At 41.9% G+C, this 20,597-nt stretch overlaps 1 protein-coding gene across 2 annotated transcripts; it reads left to right on the top strand.

Annotated features, from left to right (window-relative positions):
• The first annotated feature begins 1,815 nt into the window (after positions 1-1,815).
• PRKAR1A (protein kinase cAMP-dependent type I regulatory subunit alpha) lies at positions 1,816-19,975 on the top strand. Of its 2 annotated transcripts, none has more exons than XM_060081610.1 (11): positions 1,816-1,919; positions 5,093-5,272; positions 10,545-10,715; positions 11,524-11,615; positions 11,825-11,886; positions 12,720-12,766; positions 13,427-13,585; positions 14,878-14,938; positions 16,024-16,145; positions 17,070-17,151; positions 17,489-19,975. In XM_060081610.1, the coding sequence occupies exons 2-11, from the start codon at positions 5,099-5,101 to the stop codon at positions 17,659-17,661; spliced, it is 1,143 nt and encodes a 380-aa protein (XP_059937593.1). In that variant the 5' UTR covers positions 1,816-1,919; positions 5,093-5,098; the 3' UTR covers positions 17,662-19,975. The 2 variants fall into 2 exon arrangements, with proteins under 2 accessions (XP_059937593.1, XP_059937592.1); XM_060081609.1 differs by lacking the exon at positions 1,816-1,919 and adding an exon at positions 2,180-2,323.
• Positions 19,976-20,597: the final 622 nt, after the last annotated feature.

Below are 20,597 nucleotides of genomic sequence, written 5' to 3'. Positions count from 1 at the left end.
TTCTTCACATACATGCTGCAAAGGAGAGTGATTAGGCTCACTGCCTAGGTACGAAACACAGTAGTCACTTAACTGCTCCAGGCCTCATTCTCCTTCCATGACAATAACATAATAATAATACTGATGCTAGAGCTTATTATGAAGATTCAATTAATTATTATGAGTGAAGCACTTAGAACACTGCCAGGAACACAGTAAGTGCTATAGACCTGTGTGCCGGTATTATCTTTATTGCTTCATTTTAGCACAGCCCCGCTCATCCTTTATGATTGAGGAAACTGAGGCTCATGGGGATTAAGTCAATTACCAGAGATGGCAGAGCCTGAAACCAAACTCAGATTTATCCGACCGCAGTGTTTTCTTCTCAGAACGCGACCGGGCCTGCTCAGGGTTATCGAATTCCCTCTCCTGCTTGCCAGCTTAGGGTTCAGTTTAATTAGCCTTTCTTTGTACTGACAAGGGTGAAATCGTATATACGACTGAGGCTGTGCCTTGAATCTCCCATTCCACCCATCCCTGGCGAAAGTCCCTGGGGGCGTAGGTGGGAGAAGAAACTTCCCCCCTACATTCCCCTCTTATAGGCCTAATCTGGCCTTTCTGATGTTGCCTATGCTTCCTCTGACTTTCAGAAAGCCCGTGGCGGCGGGTAGGGGGTGGGGGGGGTGGGGGGGAATAGGGGGAGGGATAACCACAACTAAATAAAAGAAATACTCTGATAAGCAGGGGCCTTATCATACTGGTGGATTTAGAGGAGCAGCTGGCCTGTTAGGACAGTGATGTCCAACAGAAATACGATAAACACGAGTCATAGAGGAAATTAAAAATTTTCTAATAGCTATATTAAAAAGGTAAAAAACAAAAGCGAAATTAATCTTAATAATATTTAACCGAATATATCCAAAATATTACGGTTTCGGACTGGAATCAGTATAAAAATTATTAGAGGTATTTTTATATTTTGTGTATTATGTGTTAAATCCATTGTGTATTTTACACATACTGCCCTAGAGCTATATACCCCAAGGGTACAACAGGTACCAGCCAGACACAAAGATACGTGTGTTCCAAGGGCCTTTATTCTTTTAGCTACTTCATATGTCCGAAAGCGTCCCCTGCCTCTCATCCCCTTTCCTCTTCCACGGGCGGATACTTGCATGGGAAAAAAAAAAATGGCTGAAGCAGTAAAGAAGTCGCTCCCCCGCCCTCCCCTCCATCACCCACGATGAGGGCAGGTTTTACAGGCGGTTGGGATTTCTCGTGTGGTCACAGACGGTTTGTGCCCACCTGCACGTTTTGTACTTCTCATTATGCGGGGTCGGGGCGAGGATGGGGCATTCCAGGAGCTAGAAGGACTCAGGCCTCTCTTGGACCCCGACAAAGTCCTTTCCAGCATTTTGTGCCTATAGGGACTGTGTGGCCTCCACTGGCGACAGCACCCCCGGAGGGGAGAGCGGCCCGGTTGGCCAAGTAGACACTTGGCAGGGCTCGGATTTCCTGGACCGGATGGCGGCCCGGAGCCCAGAGGCCGCGGCGCTAGCCGAGCACAGGATAAGCGGCGGGCGTGCGCATCCCGGGATCCGCCCGCGCTCGGCCCCTGGCGCAGCTGCCGCGGATCCGCCACCTCCTCCGGGGCTTGGAAGCGGCAGGAATTCCCCCTCCCCGGCCCCGCGTCCCCCTCCGGCCCGGGCTATGGGGCGGAGTCGCCCACCTGTCATCCGAGACGCCCCACGTGGGTCGGCCTGGGTTGGGGGCGGGGGTTGAAGGCAGGGAGAAAAGGCGGAGGCGGCGAGGGAGGTGGGAGTGAGGGTGGGGAGAAGAGAGGAGAGGAGGAGAGAGGGGAGCTGCCCACAGCCGCGGGGAGAGCGAGCGAAGAGCAGCAGAGAGAAAAAAGAGGACCTGTGGCGTCCAGACTGGAACAGGTAAGGGGCGGCAGGTGAACAGAGGAGGGAAGCCCCGGGCTAGAGAGAGTGAGAAGACCAGAGGTAAGCGCGAGGAGAGCTGCGTACGAGGGACGAGATAGGACGGAAAGAAGAGTAGAAGGGGGACCATTCTAGGCGGAGGAGGGGCGAGGGTCCTTCAACGAGCGGCGGCGGAGGACCCGGGGCCGCTGCCCCTTTAAGGTTGCCAAGGCGACGGCTCTGGCCAGAGCGAGGCGCATTGACGTCAGCAGCCGGGCGCTGATTGGCTGCGGCGCGGCCGTTTCCGGTGGAGCCGCCGAGGAGCAGCTGTAGCCGAGTGGATTCGGGCTGGGAGGGGAGCGCTGAGGTAGCTCCGCCGGACGCCGCCTCGACCGCAGTCCGAGCCCGCCGCCGCCCGCCCGCAGGTGAGAGGCCTCGGCGGGGGCCCCCGCGCGCCCAGTTTTGCCGCCAGCCGCCCGTTTGGAGGCGCCGGGCCGATCCAAGATGGCGTCGCGGGGAGCGACCTGCGGGGGACGGCCGCACCCCCTGCGCCTCCCGGCCCGGCGCCTCCAGAGGGCCTCCCGCGGGCCTAGCTCCCTGGCCGGGGTCTGCGCCCCCCAGACCCCGGGGCCCGCTCCGGCCGCCCCACCCCTGCGGCCTCCCCGCTCGCCCTCCCGCGTCTCCTGAAGGACGGTGGCGAGATGTCCCCGGAATCCGCCATCGCCCCCTGGCTTTTCCGGCTGCTCTGGGGACCCCGCGGTCCTCGTTTTCCTCCCTCCGGCCTCCTCCCCGGCCTCTCCCGCGGGCGCTTCCCCTTCCTTCCCGGGATTGTCGCCCCGCCCTCGCGGTGGTCGTCGCCCGGCCGCTCTGTGGCTTTCTGTTCCCTCTCCTCTGCCCCCCTTTCCCGGTCCCCGCCCCCCCAGGTCTCCTCTTGGCCTTCCGACCAGAGCGGGATGCAGGATGGGTCTCCCTTCCGCTCGTGGCCGTGACTGTGGCCTAAGTGGAGTGAAGGGCACTTCCGTGTCCTTGCCCCCGAAACGTGAGCGGTACCTGTGACCCGCCCCCCTCCCCCGGCAGCTCAGTGCAGGTGCGACGCCGAACGGCGTCACCACCGGAGGGATGCCCGAGAGATGGGTCTTCTCGGTGCTCCGAGGATGACCCCCAGGAAGGGCTCCTGGCTGGTCTGAGGGTCTGCGGCCTGAATCAGCGAGTTTCTCAAGGTGTCTGGCATAGCGCCTCGCATGTGATCCCTTTGAAACGGAATTGTGTCAAAACCGACTTTCCGAAAGAAAGAATCTCAGTGTTTTTTTAGGAGGAGAGGCAATGCAGTGTACGTTTTGCAGCAGTTAAATGATTGGGGGCGGGGGGAGCTAAATTGTTAGGCTTTTACAACCAAGTACGAGGACGGACTTAATCTAGGTGTATTCGATTAAAAAATTAAGACTGTGACATAGGGATATTCCAGGGTTCACACGGTGACCTGACTGCGCCAGTCCTTGGGCATTTATGTTAATATGCTACCTTATTTCCAGTGTCCTCCTTTCGGTGTTTTAAATACATTGTTGCAAACAACAAACCAGTCTCACCGCTTAGCCCCAGTTCTCTCATTTCTACCACAGACCTGATCTTCGAATGATTTCTCTGATCCGTTGAATACATGTATTGATATTCCTGAGATGGATCTGAATGTTTTGAAGCATAAAAAGATCTGATTGATCATTGTTCTCGGTGGCTTTCAGTACAGTATTTTTTCAAATGCAGAAAATCCTACTGAAGTGGGTTCTCAGTTCGTGTGGTTGTCTGAACTGGAAAAGAGGCTGGTGTAAATCTATCCGAAAGTAACGTGTTTTTTTTTTTTTTTTTGCGTTTGTTTTGTTTTTTGTGTTTGTATTAGAGTGTTTATTTCTGAAGTAGCAGCATGAGTCTTTTTCTGTGGCCTCTAATTTACGGGCTTGTCAGGGAGCTACAGACTTTCTCATGGTCTGTTAATTAGTTTGCTTGTTATTGACCCTTGCCATGAAAGTTGTCAAAACAAGATGCCTAACAGCACTGTAGCTCTTTACTCTGCTGATTGTTTCTCCTTTGAAATTTACAATGTCATCTCAGTGGTTTTGTGACATTACATTTGGAAAAGACCAACTAGTATTGAATTCAGTTGCAAAGTGGAGGAGACCTCACTTTTATCTTCTAATCTTAATTACTTTATAATTAGGAGTTGAAGGGAAAACAGTTTATGGCTCCTTTGTTAAATTAGTAAGCTTTTAATTCCAGGGTGAGGTTAGCTGCCCATTCTTATATTTGTTTATTTTACTTCACATCGAGGTAGTTTGAACCTTCTAAAATTAACTAAATGCAGTTTTATCTATTGAGTCTTCATGTGAGTTTAAAACTTAATGTTTTAACATTTTCCTGTCCAGATGAATAAAATGTTTTTTTTCCTGTACAAATCTTTTATCGTTTACTTGGTAAGGTGTTTCTTTGTTTATGTGGGTTTTTTTTTTCTATTAAGGATTTGCCCTCTTACTAGTGGGTAAGTGTGTTATCATCTAGAGCTGGAATCTGGTAAAAAGAGTCTAGGATTAAAAGTTGCTTTTATAACTCATCTGGGGTTTCTTTTGTGTTTTAAAAAATGTTGATTGCGCTAGTAGTTGGCTAACCAGAGCCTTTGCTCCAGTGGTTTGCTGGGTGAGATTAGGACACTCCCCTGGGATCCAGGTTACGTATAAGGAATGTCAGATGTTCTTTCTTGTGCTTTCTTGCTTTCACTTAGAGCCGACTTGTGTGCCCTTGTAATTCTCTGTCCCGTTTGCCATGTACACACTTCGCACGGAGTCATGATTTCTTTTGTAGGAGGAGAACTGAATGAAATTCCCTTAAGGGCCTGACTCCTCAGCACCCCGCCTCTGCCGGGATAAGTGGCTCATACTTCCTCCGAGAGCTGAGGTTCTTCTCACTGTTGCTGCCTGCAGAGCCTAGATCCTGTGCAGCAGGACCTCAGTGAAACACTACTTTGAGAGAATGCTATTTCTGTACATAGTTCACTCCCTAGCCCTCACCTCCCTGTTTTAAAAAAAATCTACTTAGAAAGAAATCTTTGTGAATCAGTTGCCTAGTGAATTTGTTAGGTCAAAGGCCAAATTGACATTTGCTCTTTGTAAACAGTTTTCACAAGCATCTTTGTGTTTTCCCCATAGCAAGCCATGGCGTCTGGCAGCACCGCCAGCGAGGAGGAGCGCAGCCTCCGGGAATGCGAGCTCTACGTGCAGAAGCACAACATCCAGGCCCTGCTCAAGGACTCCATCGTGCAGTTGTGCACCGCGCGGCCCGAGAGGCCCATGGCATTCCTCAGGGAATACTTTGAGAGGTTGGAGAAGGTAAAAATAAATGGGCAGAGCGTGAGATGACCCTGACGGTTGTTAAAGGGGATGCTGTAAGAGTGTCGCTGATTTGTATCTTTTGGAAGAAAAGGAATTCTGACGAAATCATAATTTATAATCATAATCATCATCATCTAAAATAGAACCTCAGGAAAGAAGTGTAGTTAACGCACTTGAAGTAATTTTTAACTTTGTAATCAGTAGAACTTACCAAAACCAATCTGTATGCTAAGTTTACTTGGCTAACAGGTTTTCGTTTTCCAAACATAGTTCCTTGTAACTATTTTAATTAGTACATAAAACTGACTAAATGAAATAACTGACTAGATACAGTTGATCAGAAGTAGTACGGCACTGTACAGCAGAAACTAACAACATTGTAAATCAGCTATACTCCAGTAAAAATTTTTTTAAAAGTAGTACAGCAGTGGTATGAAGTGAGAAATTCTACAGTACTTGAAAGCATTTAATGCTTTTTTCTTCAGCAAAACAAGTAACTTATAAGTTTTATCCCACCTTTTGAAATCACTGTAATGAAACAGTTGAGTCTAGCTTGTGACTGATATTTCAGAAACTCTGAATTAGTGAAGTGTGTTTTACTGTAGAATATGTCTCAGGTGAATCGACTCTAGAGCAGAGAGATCAAGATTGATGGTTGTCAAATTTTTACTTTACAGTTCTGGTCAGGACTTGTTTCCTCTGGAAAAAAAATGAGTGCAGTTTTTAGTCGTTGTTGTTCATCCTCATTCTGTATATGTCAGTGGGACCTAAGCATGTGGTGTGTGCTTTTCTAAGCAAAATGATCATTTTCCATCAAGGTGGATGCTTCAGTTCACTTCCCTCAAAAAATGATGAATGAGAAAGTTTGGATTGTTGAACGTTTTGAGTAGTTTGTTTGATTTGCTTCTGAAATTCAGCAAGATAAATTGACAGGTTTTCTTAAGCATATTGAAGTTTTGATGTGGTTCATAATTGTGAACCAGTTGGGAGGCATTTTCTTAGGTATATGATTGTTAATTATCTAATTGTATTGCAGAAATATTTGTAATATATCCCACTGGTTTGGACAGTTTCTTAACCAGCATAATTTATTAGTAAAAAAGTCTGTTTTACTAATGTTTAAAAAAGTGGGTGACTCAGTGATCAGGAGTTTTCTACTGTTTTCTTGAAAAGCTGTTTGTTGAAATTGGTGTCTATTACCATGATTAGATTAATCAAAAACAACAACAGGGGCTTCCCTGGTGGTGCAGTGGTTGAGAGTCCGCCTGCCGATGCAGGGGACGTGGGTTCGTGCCCCGGTCCGGGAAGATCCCACATGCCGTGGAGCGGCTGGGCCTGTGAGCCATGGCCACTGAGCTTGCCCGTCCGGAGCCTGTGCTCCGCAACGGGAGGGGCCACAACAGTGAGAGGCCCGCGTACCGCAAAAAACAACAACAACAAAACAAACCTAACCAGTCCCGATGAATGTAGCCTTGCTGTCTTGGAATTGTGGTAGAAAGTCTGGTTTTCTCTTATTTAAGCAGTTTCCTGATAGTGAAGTACTGTAGCGCCAGGCTGCTGTGGGCCTTCCCTGTTTTGAAGTGAAGTGTGTTCCTGGAGACCTGATTCTGAAATTGATCACCGTAAGGTGATCCCTCTTCTCTTTGGACATCAATAGAAGCCATCTGATGAGGGGTGAGGTTGGTGAGACGTGAAGGGTGTGTCTTTTTATAGGGAGTGTTGAGTGTGTGGTGCTCATTTCAGAGCCTGTACTCTCATAGCCCTGTTTAAGCACTGACCAAGGGGAAAACAAGAAATGATCATTAAAGTAGTTTCTTTGCACGTGGGATTTTTTAATTTAATGTGTGTTGGCTTCTTTGCCTTTTAATGAAAGTCACAGCTTAACACTTTTTCCTATAATTCAAGGATCTTTGTTCACTTGCATACATTCCTTTAGCCAGGGTTGAATGTAAATATCTGGACTTTCAAGTAACTAGGTTTTCAACAGTTCATTGTTCTGTGCATTAGGTGTTAGGTTATATGTGTGAAAATATGGTCACACTCTTGTCACCTCTTTCCCTGTGTTAACCAGGGGTCATGTTTCTGGTACCCTCAACTGCTCAATAAGAAATGCACCAAAAAACTCCATTGAAAGCTTCTGCGGTTTATTTCAGACTGTTACCTGTAATTTGAATCCTCTTTTCTGCATATATTTATTAGAACCTCCCTGTCTGGTAGATCAGAGGAATTTTAACAGCTCCGACCATGGAGTGTCTTCTGCGTGCCAGGTACTGTGTGAGCACTTTACATACATACATACATACTCATTATTTCAGAGGTGTGAGGTTGGTGATTATCACCATTTTACAGAGGTAGCAGGTAAAACCAAGAGAAATCTAGTAACTTGGCTGTGGTCATACAGGGTAGTAGCTGTATGTTGTAGTACCATACGACCCCCACATTTCATTCCTTTACTACAGAAGTCCTCATTTCTTGGTCATGTGGAGCTCTTGTGGGCTCAGCGACCTTCTCTTCTTGGCTCTATGTGTCTTGTTCTGGGGTCGAGTGGAAGGAGCTGCTCCCAAGGCCGAGGGGGATCGGATGCTGCGGGGGCCAGAGTCAGATCTTACAAGAGGACATGCTATGGCAAAGCAAGCCACATGCCCAGCCCCAAGTCCGTGGGACGGGATATTTACTTCACCTACAGGGAAGCATGGAACGGTAGGGGCAGGGAGGGGACAAATAGTGATTGTTGAAAGCATATTAAGTAAGCAGTGGGCACAGCATCGGAGCTTAATACTCTAGGATATGTTGACAGTAAGTGGACTGGGAGGGGTTCTTTTGTCTGTTTTTGTTTTAATAAGTGAGAGAACTGAGGAGGGAGGAGAAGGACCATAGGATGAATGACAACAGCAAGAAAAAGGACGTAAAAACATGTAATAGAAATCGATGATCTGAGTAATGGCTCTGAGTCACCAGGATTAGGTTCTAGCTGATTGCTATTGAAGATGAAAACCTATGGAACAGTGTTAAAATCAAAATGCTTTTGGTACTTCAAAATGGTCTTAAAAATTCAGTTAGATAGAAGACAGTTCCAAATGAGATATTACTTGTGAAACTTTCCATGAAATTTTTGTGAAATATCAGTGACAGGTTTTGGGGGTAGAATTTGTGTTTTCATTTATACTCTTGAACTTTAGACTTTGGGGGAGACTTGAGTTTTAAAGTTCTCTGTTAATATGGAATGGGAAAACCTTACCTGTTTACTGGAATTACCGGAATGAAAATGAAGTGGGTTTTCTTTAAAAATGTATTTTTTTTAAATGGTTGTATATTTGCACATGGTTCAAAATTCTGCAGGTACAAAAGGATATGACAATAAAAAGTCTTTTTCCCACTTCGTTGTCTTCCTAGAGTGCAGCCTGTGTTCCAGGGATAATATATGGGCACTTACAAATTCATATCTAGCATGTGCATGGTATTCCATTGTATGGATGTACTACAGTTTATTTAATCACCATGTTGACAACCATTTTGGTGGTTTCCAGTGTTTTACTATTAAAAGCAATGATATAATAAGTAACTATATATAGCTGTCATTTCACACACATGCATATTTTAGAATAAATTCCTGGCAGTAGACTTACTGGATTATTTGGTCAACAGGTAAGTGCATTTGTAACTAAATATGCAAATATATTAAAGTTGTTTTTGTTACAGGCTTTTCTTACTGTGTTTTTAATTGAAAATTAGAAAATCTAGAGAAATGAGAAAAATAAAGCCAATTCCTCCCTCCAAAAAATAAAAATCAAACATGAGTCTATAATAGAGATAAACACTATTACTGCCTTGATTGTTATCGTTCTAGACTTTCCTTGCTGCGTTTATATGTTTTTTTATTTGTCTTGATGCCAAATGCAGAGCTGAGTACCATTCAGGAGAAAAAGTAGGCAGCTCCTTAGTTTCTTTTTTATCAAAAAATTTTCAGAAATAGTAAATGCTGAGTTCATTTAGAATTTGAAAGATGGCTTAGAAAAATAATGGAGGGTGAGTCAGATGAATGAGAATGTAAATAGCTCACCATTCTTGGCTTTTTTCATTCTGATTTTACGTCAGGCATAACTCATTCTTCACTGAAGACCTGAGAGGAATTTCTTTTTAAGGCCCTAGATCTGAAAAATAAGAACGTTAAGTAGTTGATATCAGTTTTAAACGGATTGGTTTAATAAGATTTTAAAAGCAGGTAAACTTTTTTTTGTTTTAACTTCAGGTGTCAACCCTGACCATAAAGAATGCTTCCAGCTCTGTTAGGAGAAGTATTGTTACATCCGATCTTAGTTAAATTCTAGGTTACCATCACATTTCATTATTTGTTTATACCTGAGACTCCAGCTAGAATATGAGCTCCACAGGCTCAGGACTCTCTCCTATTGTTGGTTTTTTTTTTTTTTTTTTTTTTTTTTATTGTTGGTTTTTTAAAAAAATTTATTTATTTATGGCAGCGTTGGGTCTTCCTTGCTGTGCATGGGCTTCTCATTGCGGTGGCTTTTGTTGCGGAGCACGGGCTCTAGGCGCGTGGGCTTCAGTAGCTGTGGCTCGAAGGCTCTAGGGCACAGGCTCAGTAGTAGTGGTGCACGGGCTTAGTTGCTCCGCGGCATGTGGGATCTTCCGGGACCAGGGCTCGAACCCGTGTTTCCTGCATTGGCAGGCGGATTCTTAACCACTGCGCCACCAGGGAAACCCTCCTATTGGTTTTTATATTCCCCTTGCCTAGTGTAGACTTGGCGTGGCAGATCCAGAGAATACATATTGAATTAATGGAGTAACACAGTAATCTAGACATTCTTCTGTCACTTTGCTGTGCCTGAGTGATTATTCCTAGATGGCATTCTTGGGCGGGGCAGGGATCTCACACTAATTCACCAGCCTTTTGTTTTGCAGTTCATTACTGTTGAGTGCATTACAAATCATTGTCGGTATATTATCATAATGAGTATATAATTTTTTATTTGCATGTTACGTGCCCTGTACCAGTGGCTTTTGTTCATTAATAAATATAGCATCTGTTACCCTCTGAGAAACAGTAAAGTCTTTCCAGGGTATTTCTTCTCAAGCTTGACTCTCCACTTTTTCCCCCATTTGTAATTGACCTTTGCCCCTTAACTTTCACCTTGGTAATAGAGGGAGAGATTTGAAGTGACTGAGAAGGACCGTCATTGGAGTATGAGAATACCAGCTGAAGAATGCCATGCTGAAGGGTCTCATTTTATAAACTTACCATCGTTTTCAGGAGGAGGCAAAACAGATCCAGACTCTGCAGAAAGCGAGCTCTCGTGCAGACTCGAGGGAGGATGAAATCTCTCCTCCTCCACCGAACCCAGCGGTAAAGGGCCGGAGGCGACGAGGTGCCATCAGTGCCGAGGTCTACACGGAGGAGGATGCTGCATCCTACGTGAGGAAGGTAGTTTTGATATCTGAACACTGAGGACATGGTTTTGGGACCCACGTGGTAGTCATCCAGTCTCCTTTGATGAATGCGTGTACTGTTTTGAGTAGTAAAACACAAACAGGGTGGATCGTACTCTATCCTGGACAGTTCCTGGGTACTTGGGGAACAGGTTTCTGTAACAGCATGCCATCACAGGAAATAACTATCAGTAATTATAAAACAGTGCATAAGTGAGTTTTGGGGGTTTTCTTTTGCATGTTGTTTTGCAGTAGAAGAGCAGGCAGTTTTTTCTCTTGAATCATGGTGTCAGTTTCTTGACATCCTGTAATTCATGTTGTGGCTTTCAACCTTTTACCCCCAAGCGTCATTTGTCTCAGTTGGCTCTTAGAGCCAGTCTGCCATTTCGAGTTACGCTGTTAGCCTGAAGCGGGAAGAGAATTGTGCTCGCAAGAGGTTGTGAGACTAACAGTACGTGATCACAGTTTAGAAAATGACCAGTTGTCATAAAATGCTTAGTTTTGCCTCACTAATCACCTTGGGCAAGGTGATTTTGGTTTGTTCCTTTAGTTGTTGACTAGGAACCAAATACTAGCCTTTAAACACAGGCCTAGATGTAGGCAAAGGGGATTATTGAGTCAATATTTGTTGAGTACTTTGTGGATCAAAGACAGTGTGAGAGTGTTGTGTTGAAAAGATTTAACTCAAAGCAGCCTTGTTTAAATACCGTAATGTAGCTTGACATTTCATTGTAATTGAGGTTGCAAACATGAAGTGGTCTTGGTTTATGGAATTGTCATTTTGACTTTCTGTTCTTTCTTAGGTTATACCAAAAGATTATAAGACAATGGCTGCTTTAGCCAAAGCCATTGAAAAGAATGTACTGTTTTCACATCTTGATGATAATGAGAGAAGGTAGGTACAGGTACTTTGTTATACTATTTTCCAGTACAGTTGGTGTCCCAAACTAGTCTCATCACTGTTGCAAGTTTTAAGGCTCTTAGTAATTGTTCACCTGATAACAATCCAGGCTGAAAATCTGGGAGCTTTAATTCTAAGGTTAATGTTTGAAATCCACAGAAGCAGCACATGAAATGTAACGCGAGGCCTTCTCTCCCTTGCAGTGATATTTTTGATGCCATGTTTCCGGTTTCCTTTATTGCTGGAGAGACTGTTATTCAGCAAGGTAAGGGTTGCTGCTTTTATGGCACGCACTATTATTATTGAAGTTTGTTTTTCTCTTTAAGCCTACCATTTTCCTTCTGTTACACTACTGGATTTTCTTATTTCTTTTAATTAAAATCTTCTGAGCTAAAAGGCACACCTTGCCTAAGGGACTAATATTTCCCTAACATCTGATATAGTTTTGTTTATGGTAACTGTTAAAGGGAATTCATGCATTTTTACTTTGTATGGAATTCCAGAACCACACATATTTCATATATCCTTTATATTGATTATTAACCACTTACGAAGTAAAATAAAGTAGAAAATAAGCAAAACACTTATATTCTTCATCATCTAGCCCATCTCTTTATAAGGTTCTATGCCTTCTACTGCTGATTCTTACCTTTTTTGACCATATATAGTAACATGGATCTCATCTTTTGGTATCCTCTCTTTTTTCCTTTCTTATTTACTCTCGATATTTTCATGGGTCTTCATAATCCATATGTTTTCTTGTTTAGTGACAATCTGATATTTATTGCTTACTATTTGAGTTGTTTTTTGTTTTGTTGTTGTTATAGATGATGTAATGTTTAATGTCTTTGTACACACAAGTGGCTTTTTTTTTTTTTTCCAGAGGCATTCTTCGCCACGAGATGACTAAAAACTCAGTTTTATGACTTTTAAAATAAATTGCTGGACTTTTTTTCTTGAAATGTTCTGTTAATTTGTAAACTCTTCTCTCACAGCACCTCTCTAACATAAGTTCATTATTTTACATTAATTTGGTTTGATTTGTGCTTCTTTAATTAATATGCTTCTAACTTTTTTTTTTACTCTCCTCATTTTTAGGTGATGAAGGGGATAACTTCTATGTGATTGATCAAGGAGAGATGGATGTAAGATTTAATAATTGCAAAAATATGTTGATAATCTTAAAAGTCAACTTGTTGATATTCATTGCTTCTAAGCGTTTCTGAAGGGCTGTTACATCCTTGTATGTTCGATTCCTTTTGCCAAATATTTTACTGACACTGATACTTTCTAAAGGTAATTTCTTTAGCTAGACCTACAGTTCAGAACTTTTGCTAGATTAGTGGTTAAGGCGTGTGTGTGTGCTGTGGAATAAGACAGGTGTCAGGGAGAGTCTAGACCGGTCATGAGCTGGGAGACTTGGTACAGCTTTCTTGGTTCTGGAAGTCTTGTTGCTCGCATAAGATTATTAGAAAACTCGGTACCTCCTGCAGGTAAAATGCTTGCTTAGCACAGTGCCCTGTAAATACATACGGTTCATATTAATGCTTAGTTCACTTTTTTTGCCCTGGTCATCCTTACAGAGGACCTTTTTCGTATCAGATAATTAAACTAGGTAAATTACAGACACTCTGAACTTAACTCATTGTCAGAAGTCAGCTGTTTTGCTCCATTGTGTACCGAAAATGTAACACATTTTATTTTTTAAAACAAAGTTCAGGATTCTGACCTCTTAAAAAGGTTTGCAGGTTTTTAATACTTACGTATTTGTCTATGTAGAAAAAAACAATGCTTTTGTATTTTAGGTCTATGTCAACAATGAGTGGGCAACCAGTGTTGGGGAAGGAGGGAGCTTTGGGGAACTTGCTTTGATTTATGGAACACCCAGAGCAGCCACTGTCAAGGCAAAGACAAATGTGAAATTGTGGGGTATCGACCGAGACAGCTATAGAAGAATCCTTATGGTAAGATACATGGGTTTTGGAGTGTGGCTCACAATCCAGACTGTGTAACTAATGTTTAAATAGTATCACCACATTAAAATGAGAATATTTTTTACTTTTAACGATTGAATGCTTGTATTAAGCCCAACTTAGCATTATTCATTATACCGTTTGAGACAGTGATCTTTTAGAGCAAAACTTTGGCCAGAAATAACATGGGAAACAAATGTGTATACGCAGTGGTCAGCTTATGTTTGGGAATCTCTCCATTTGTCAGTCAGTGCATCTTCCCTTAGCTGATCTTTACACATTACAGTCGGCCTGAGAGGTGCTGCTTCCGAGTGCATGACGTTATTGAAGGCTACTCAGAAGCGATCAGCTTCTCTAAATGGAAAGGAGATTAGCAGTGATGCAGGTTTCATGTCCCCTCTCACTGTAAAGGAATAAACGAAGTAATAAAAGCACTGGAATGTTCTGCTGATGTAATTAGACTCTCAGAACTTTCTGACAAATTTATGGAGTAGCTTGGGTGTTTTAAGTCCCAGTAAATGGCATTAGTCATCTTAAATGGCTTTCTTAAATTTGTGTATTACATGTCTGGCTGTTTGACAGTACGCGGTTGGACGTACTTAGAAAATTTTCTGGACTGGGGGATGGAGATATGTATATCTATTGTGTATATACTTATGTAATAGATACATATTATAAATATTAAATAATATAAATACATATTATACATATAGATTTATAAGTATATAAATTGCCAAGGCAATTTACTGTGTAAGGGATGTTTATTATAGAGGAACTGTGTGTTTCCCCCTTTCTGTCCCCCAGATATATATTTAGCAAACCTTGAAGATAAGACATTTTGGTTTAGTTTGGGGTTACGGTACTTTTTTTTGTCAGGGTGGGATGTTGTTTATATGGTAGCAGTTGTATTTCCTTCCTTCTGTGGAGGATCAAGGTTGTGGAAAAGGACGCTGGGCTGGAAATATATTCGACTGTAGTCACATATATTACTTGGGTTTTTGTTTTTTTGTTTTGTTTTTTTGGAGAACTGATTGTTTGCTTTTTTGACATTTCACTAATTTGTGAATTCTTTGGGCATATACCTGGTGTTTCTTTTAGGAGCAAGTTACTAAGAGCTTTTGATTGAACTGAACAGAGGGCTTACCATCTTCAACAGGAAAAAAACAATCATGTATCAAGCAGCAGCAGCAAGCTTTGACTTCTCTGTTGTTGTTCATTTACTTGAAACAGTATTTCTTACTCCACAGCATTATGTGAATTACACTTTCTTTTTTCATTTATAGGGAAGCACGCTGAGAAAGCGCAAGATGTATGAGGAGTTTCTTAGTAAAGTGTCTATTTTAGGTAAGTTCTGGAAGATTGCATGGAGAATTGTTAAATTGAAGTGTTAGTAATGCTTAAGGAAACTGATTGTATTTCATAAAGATTACTCCAGTTATCAACTCTTTCTTTTTTTAATGGTAACAAAAACCACATGGAATGCAGAGTTGAAGTTTGACTAAGTTAGAAGTAATTTTAAAGTGTGTTTAATTTGCTAGTATATGACAGACCTCTAAATTAGAAATAAGTGTTACTTATTCCTCCTGGAGAGACAGAAAGACTGGAAGTGTTCTCCTGAGTGGACTTTCACCGTTATTCCCCCTGGGACTTGTTTCTCTGTTGCTCCATCAGTGAGTTTATTGGTTCAGGAAAGTGAGTATTTCCAAGAATGCATTTCCTCTGTAGAAAGAATAGGTGTCATTTGCTTGCTTTCTCTGAAAAAATGCTAGAAGTGTGGGGAAATTTAGAGTAAAGTAGGGTAATTGGAGGCATTTCTACATATTTTGTTATGTGGACTTAGAGACATTATTACAAGCTGTCCTTCATCGGGAGGGGAAATGGCGATTTTTATAAGGTAATATAGTCTTGAGTTGTTGCTTTGTTATAGTGAATTGACTTTTTTGCCCTTATTTGTCCTTTCGCTGAAATGGTTACATTTGTTTAGTGTCTTGGGTGTTAGTTTGGCCTTTGGGAACAAAAGTTATTTTCTAGTTATTCTTTTTGGTTTTGTAAATTAATTCTACTGAGGATTTAAATTGATAAATTATTTCTCTGAATCTCTGGAACTATTACTTTTGGGTCCTGTAATTGTAGGTTCGATTTGCACTGATGGCAGTCTTTAGGAATACTTAACGATTACATTTTTCTTACCCCTGTACCATCGGATGCAGTTGGTATAGGTTAACCTGGCCACTGGGCTACTGAAAGAAGGCTCTAGGGTCATCTGTAAGTAACAGGAGGATTTTGGTGAGATGAGAGGTAGTTGAAGACAGGTGCCATATTGGATTAGAGCCACTACTAGAGTATTTTGGTTGACTTCTTGATACCTTTTGTTTTTTTAGCAAAATACCAAATAATGCAGAGAAGTTCTTTTGATTCCTGTCTTTTAGAATCTCTGGACAAGTGGGAGCGTCTCACGGTAGCTGATGCGTTGGAACCAGTGCAGTTTGAAGACGGGCAGAAGATTGTGGTGCAGGGGGAGCCGGGAGATGAGTTCTTCATTATTTTAGAGGTAAAGATGGGGCAGCGCCGGGCGGGGACTAGGGGGCACCAGTTCTCATTTACAGCTACCGTTCTTAAGATAAACAGTTTTATTTAAAAATTATCATTCCCTTTGAAATGTCGTCGTTTGGTTTTCAGCCAGGCCACCACATTTTAAATGAGGGCTTTGCATGAAGTAATAGCCGGATTCTGACCTACTTAAATTAATTCTCCTCACAGAAGCCAAACAGAACTCAGCCATTTAGCACACAGGCTGTGATGTACTACACCGTTCTTGTTAAAATCATGCATTTGGGCTAATTTGGCAAACAAGGATCAAAGGCAGGTATTTAAATTCTAAATGTTACCATGTTTTATATCGTCACAATCCATGGAAATGTATAGCAGATACTCTTGCCAGCCAAGGAGATCCACAGAGCAGATTTGTTGTGAATGTGGCTCAGTAGATGCTAATCGGTGTTGTTTAAACCAAGGGTCGAGGAACTCTTTCTGTAAAGGACCAGACAGTAAGTAATTTAGGCATTTATGAGCCATAGTGTTTCTGTTGCAGACTCAACTCTTGTCATAGTGGGAAAGCAGCCATGGACAGTATCTAAATGAATTGGTGTATTGTTCCTATAAAATTTTATTTATAAAAGCAGTGAGCTTGGATTTGGCCCTCCTTCTACAGTTTGCTAACCTGAGTCTGAACCCTCGAAGTACCTCAGTGTGATGAGAAGTACCTCCTAGCAGGAACTGCTGGGGTAAATAAGCATCAAGCCTGTAGTGACTGTTTTCAATTACCTTTTATCACATGAACACAGGATTTGAAATAACTGCTGAGTCCTTTTTTTTTTTTTTTTTGCAGAGTAGCTAAAATTGCATAGGATATTTAAAATGCCACCCAGGATTTGAAAGTATTAATGTGTTTTGCTTTTTGGTGATTTTGTTACAGGGTTCAGCTGCTGTGCTACAGCGTCGTTCAGAAAATGAAGAATTTGTTGAAGTCGGAAGATTGGGGCCTTCTGATTATTTTGGTATGTGGATTTCCTCACAATAAACACATAGTTTCTGTAAGTCACTTCTCAGTGAGCTATCACAGTCTTTCATAATCTTGTCTTTTCTTCTCCTGAATTTTATTTTTTATTTTAGTTTTCGACTCTGAGGATGAGATTTTGACCTTGACTCAGATAGTAATTAAGTTATTGATTGTCTCATATCTGTCAGTTGGTTTTTTCCCCGAGGTGCAGATGTAGTGTGGCCTGTACTGAGTTACTAGGAGGGAAAATACGGGTTTTCTTTTCCCCGGAGGGCGCCCCTCAGGAGGCGTTTCTGAGGGAGCTAGCCTACTCTCGGCCCTTTCCCCTCCTCCAGGCGAAATCGCGCTGCTGATGAATCGTCCTCGCGCTGCCACCGTGGTTGCCCGTGGCCCGCTGAAGTGCGTCAAGCTGGACCGCCCGAGGTTTGAACGTGTTCTTGGCCCGTGCTCGGACATCCTCAAACGGAACATCCAGCAGTACAACAGTTTTGTGTCCCTGTCCGTCTGAAACCTGCTTCCCGTGCCTCCCTTCCGCCTCTCCCTGTCCAGGCTTCCCCATGCAGACTGCTCTCTGGCCCCTCTTTGCAGCACCACGTGGCCACTGGCATCGCAGCTTCTTGTCGGTTTCTGTTAAAAGTTGCTCTTATTGCACCGTTTTTATTTTGGAGCATTAACTGAGTGCTCATACACAGTTAAATAAATAGAAAGAGTTCTGTGGAGACTTGGCTGTTCCTGCTTCTCTCTGTGCAGTGTTAGTGTTCACCCTGGGCCGCGCGTGCCATGCTTTCTGGTGAGGGCAGACCCTGCGCCACATGAGTTACCGTAGAGTCATGATGTAACCGTGCAAGATTGCCTTTCAAGTGACAGAAGTTTCCTGTTATCATAAGCAGATTCTAGACTGTGGCCATATATGCTATATTTCTTTATAGAATAAACGATTTCTCATTAAGCTCTGAGGATTAGGAAAAACAGCTATAGAAAAATCTTAGTATAGTAGAAAGACATCTGCCTGTATATAAACTAGTTTAAGGGTGGAAAAACGCCCATTTTTGCTAATTATCAGGTGGAAATGATCAGTTCTTTTTTTTTTTTTCTTTTTAACAAGAATTTTTATTTGTCAAGCAACTTTGCCTGGTTTTGTTTCTATCTTGTTCTTAATGTTTCCTCTCCAATTCTAAAATATGTTGAGGTGTGGCTGTCTATACCTACCTGCCTTTTAAGGTTCACACCAAATCATAAGCTGCAAATATTGGGTAATGATTTAACTACATCTGCCTCAGCTCACAAATTCTGATTACACCTTCCTTTATCCAGCTCGTGCCAAATGTTGACCGTCAGATGCTGAACTGAGAATAAGAATTTGAGGTCTGCACTCTTGGTTGTTAACTTAGAGTTTTTGGTTAATGTATATCCTTCAGTTGAGGCCAGGATAATAATCTCTTATGCTCTTTAAGCACTGATTCCAGGAGATTGGATTTACTGGGAGTAGACAGACTAAATGTTGTAACCGCAAAATGGAGGTGGGCTTGCTAAAGGGAGAAATGGCAGGTGGACACAGTTCAGTGTTGGGAGGTTTGCCCCACTAAATTCACTGGGGCAGGAGATTTAGGAAGAAGTTTTTTACTTTGCTTTAACCTTTCCTCCCCTTTTTACATCAACTAGAATTTATGGTGGGTTGGGGGGTGGGGTAGGATGTGTCTGTGTTTCAAATGGGTCTAAAAGGCCATCCTTCTGAAAAGTTCTGCTTTCCTATCTACCAGCTTATTTCTCTGGCAAACTTTTTTGTGTAAACGAGTGTTTTGAGTCTTAACTTTATTTCAGTATTTTCCAGCCTTATCAAGGTTATGTGTTGTTACATTATTCCATGTGCACCAATGATACCCAACTGTTTATTTTTATTATTGTTATTTTTTGAAACAAAATTTCACAGTTCCATAATGTAGGCACTTTTATTTGCATTGTGATTTATATAATATATAGGGTTATATTGGGGTGACTGCAAGCATTTTTTCCATCTGTGTGCATCTGGCTCTGATTTTTAATCCCCTCTCCTTCCCCTTTCCCAGGTAATTTAAATTGGTCATGGTAAATTTTTTTCATAGATTTGAACAGCTTTTGGGTTGTTAATACGTTTGGAGTATAAATCTGGGAAAGAGATTTTATTTACATTTTAGTGTGGGATAGAAAGCCACCTTATTTCAAATTTTTTATTTTTCAAAATAATCTTTACTAAATGAGGATTTTCTGGTCTGTATTTTGTGTTTAGCTTTTTATATTTAAAAGATTAAAAATAAAAATTATGTTCTTATTAGCTTAAAGCTTGATTTGATCTTTGTTTAAATGCCAAAACTGTACTTAACTAAATTATTTAGAATGCCATAAATTTGCAGAGTTTCATATATGTATATAATCATGCTCATGTATATTTAGATTCATAACACTGATTTCTAAATGAGTTTTGTTCTTAAGTCATTGGGCTTTGCTGTTTACTCCCTTTTGTAGTTTTTAATCTAAGAAAATTTAAGTCTGAATTTAAAAATGATCACATTTAAAGCCTTATCTTTGTGCAGTCTATATGAGAAATCACGACTGGCATCATTTGTCTCAGTGGATATTCTGGGCTTTAGAAGTCATTATTTCTGGGCTTGGTAAGTGGATTTATGAGCTCCACTGCTCTAGAAAGCAGAGATGGCCAAAGGACCATTTTGTATTGTTTCCTGGTCACTAGTCTGATTATACTGTGTGTGCTAATATACCCTCTTCTTTTTGTTATAGATTGTCTCAATGGTAGGTCAAGTAATAAAAAAGATTAAATAATTTAATTCTCTAACGAATCAGTTTTTCTTCCCTTTCTCCTTTGCTTCTCTTCTCCCTCTCCCCCCGACCCCCCAAAGCTGCTAATCCGGTGGGCACGAATGAAAATCGAAAGTGAATTAGGGGATTGGTGTTTTGAAAGAATAATATGTTTGTTTTCCAATTCAGTTTGTCAAAGAATGAATCTAAAAACCTTTCTTTAAGGGTAATTGAGATGTAGCAGATCTGTACTGAGCAATGGAAGGAAAACATTAAATCAGAGGTCAAAGATTTCCTTTTTATTGAGGGTAGACTGGTTCTCTGGCTTTGGAACTTTCCCAGACTTAATGGGGGATGTCATTTCTAGGTCAGCATACTCTTTGGTTTAAATTTAATATGTGCATTCATATATTTAGGTATGCTTCTATATCTTGCATACATATAAAGTCATTTCTAACATTTATTTCTCAGATTTCTGAGGCGGGGATGATTAAATTGAATTCATTAGCATATTGGAATTAATTTCTTTACATCCAATGAAGTTGGAGATAATGTTGCATTGCCTAGAACATTGCTTAAGTTGTGCTGCTTTGTAACACATGCACTTTGTCCAGATTCAGTAATCCCCTCCCTCAACCCGCTGGAGTTAGA

This window comes from Mesoplodon densirostris, chromosome 18 (genome assembly GCF_025265405.1).
Source record: "Mesoplodon densirostris isolate mMesDen1 chromosome 18, mMesDen1 primary haplotype, whole genome shotgun sequence".
Lineage (NCBI taxonomy): Eukaryota > Metazoa > Chordata > Mammalia > Artiodactyla > Ziphiidae > Mesoplodon > Mesoplodon densirostris.
Note: the sequence above shows the minus strand (reverse complement) of the source record. Positions and strands in the feature narration are given on the sequence as shown.

Bases quoted from the DNA above. Each gene is read 5' to 3' on its own strand.
- PRKAR1A (XM_060081610.1), top strand. From the start codon at position 5,099: ATGGCGTCTGGCAGCACCGCCAGCGAGGAGGAGCGCAGCCTCCGGGAA. The intron at 5,273-10,544 runs GTAAAAATAAAT...CATCGTTTTCAG, and splicing joins ACTTTGAGAGGTTGGAGAAG to GAGGAGGCAAAACAGATCCA. The intron at 11,887-12,719 runs GTAAGGGTTGCT...CCTCATTTTTAG, and splicing joins AGAGACTGTTATTCAGCAAG to GTGATGAAGGGGATAACTTC.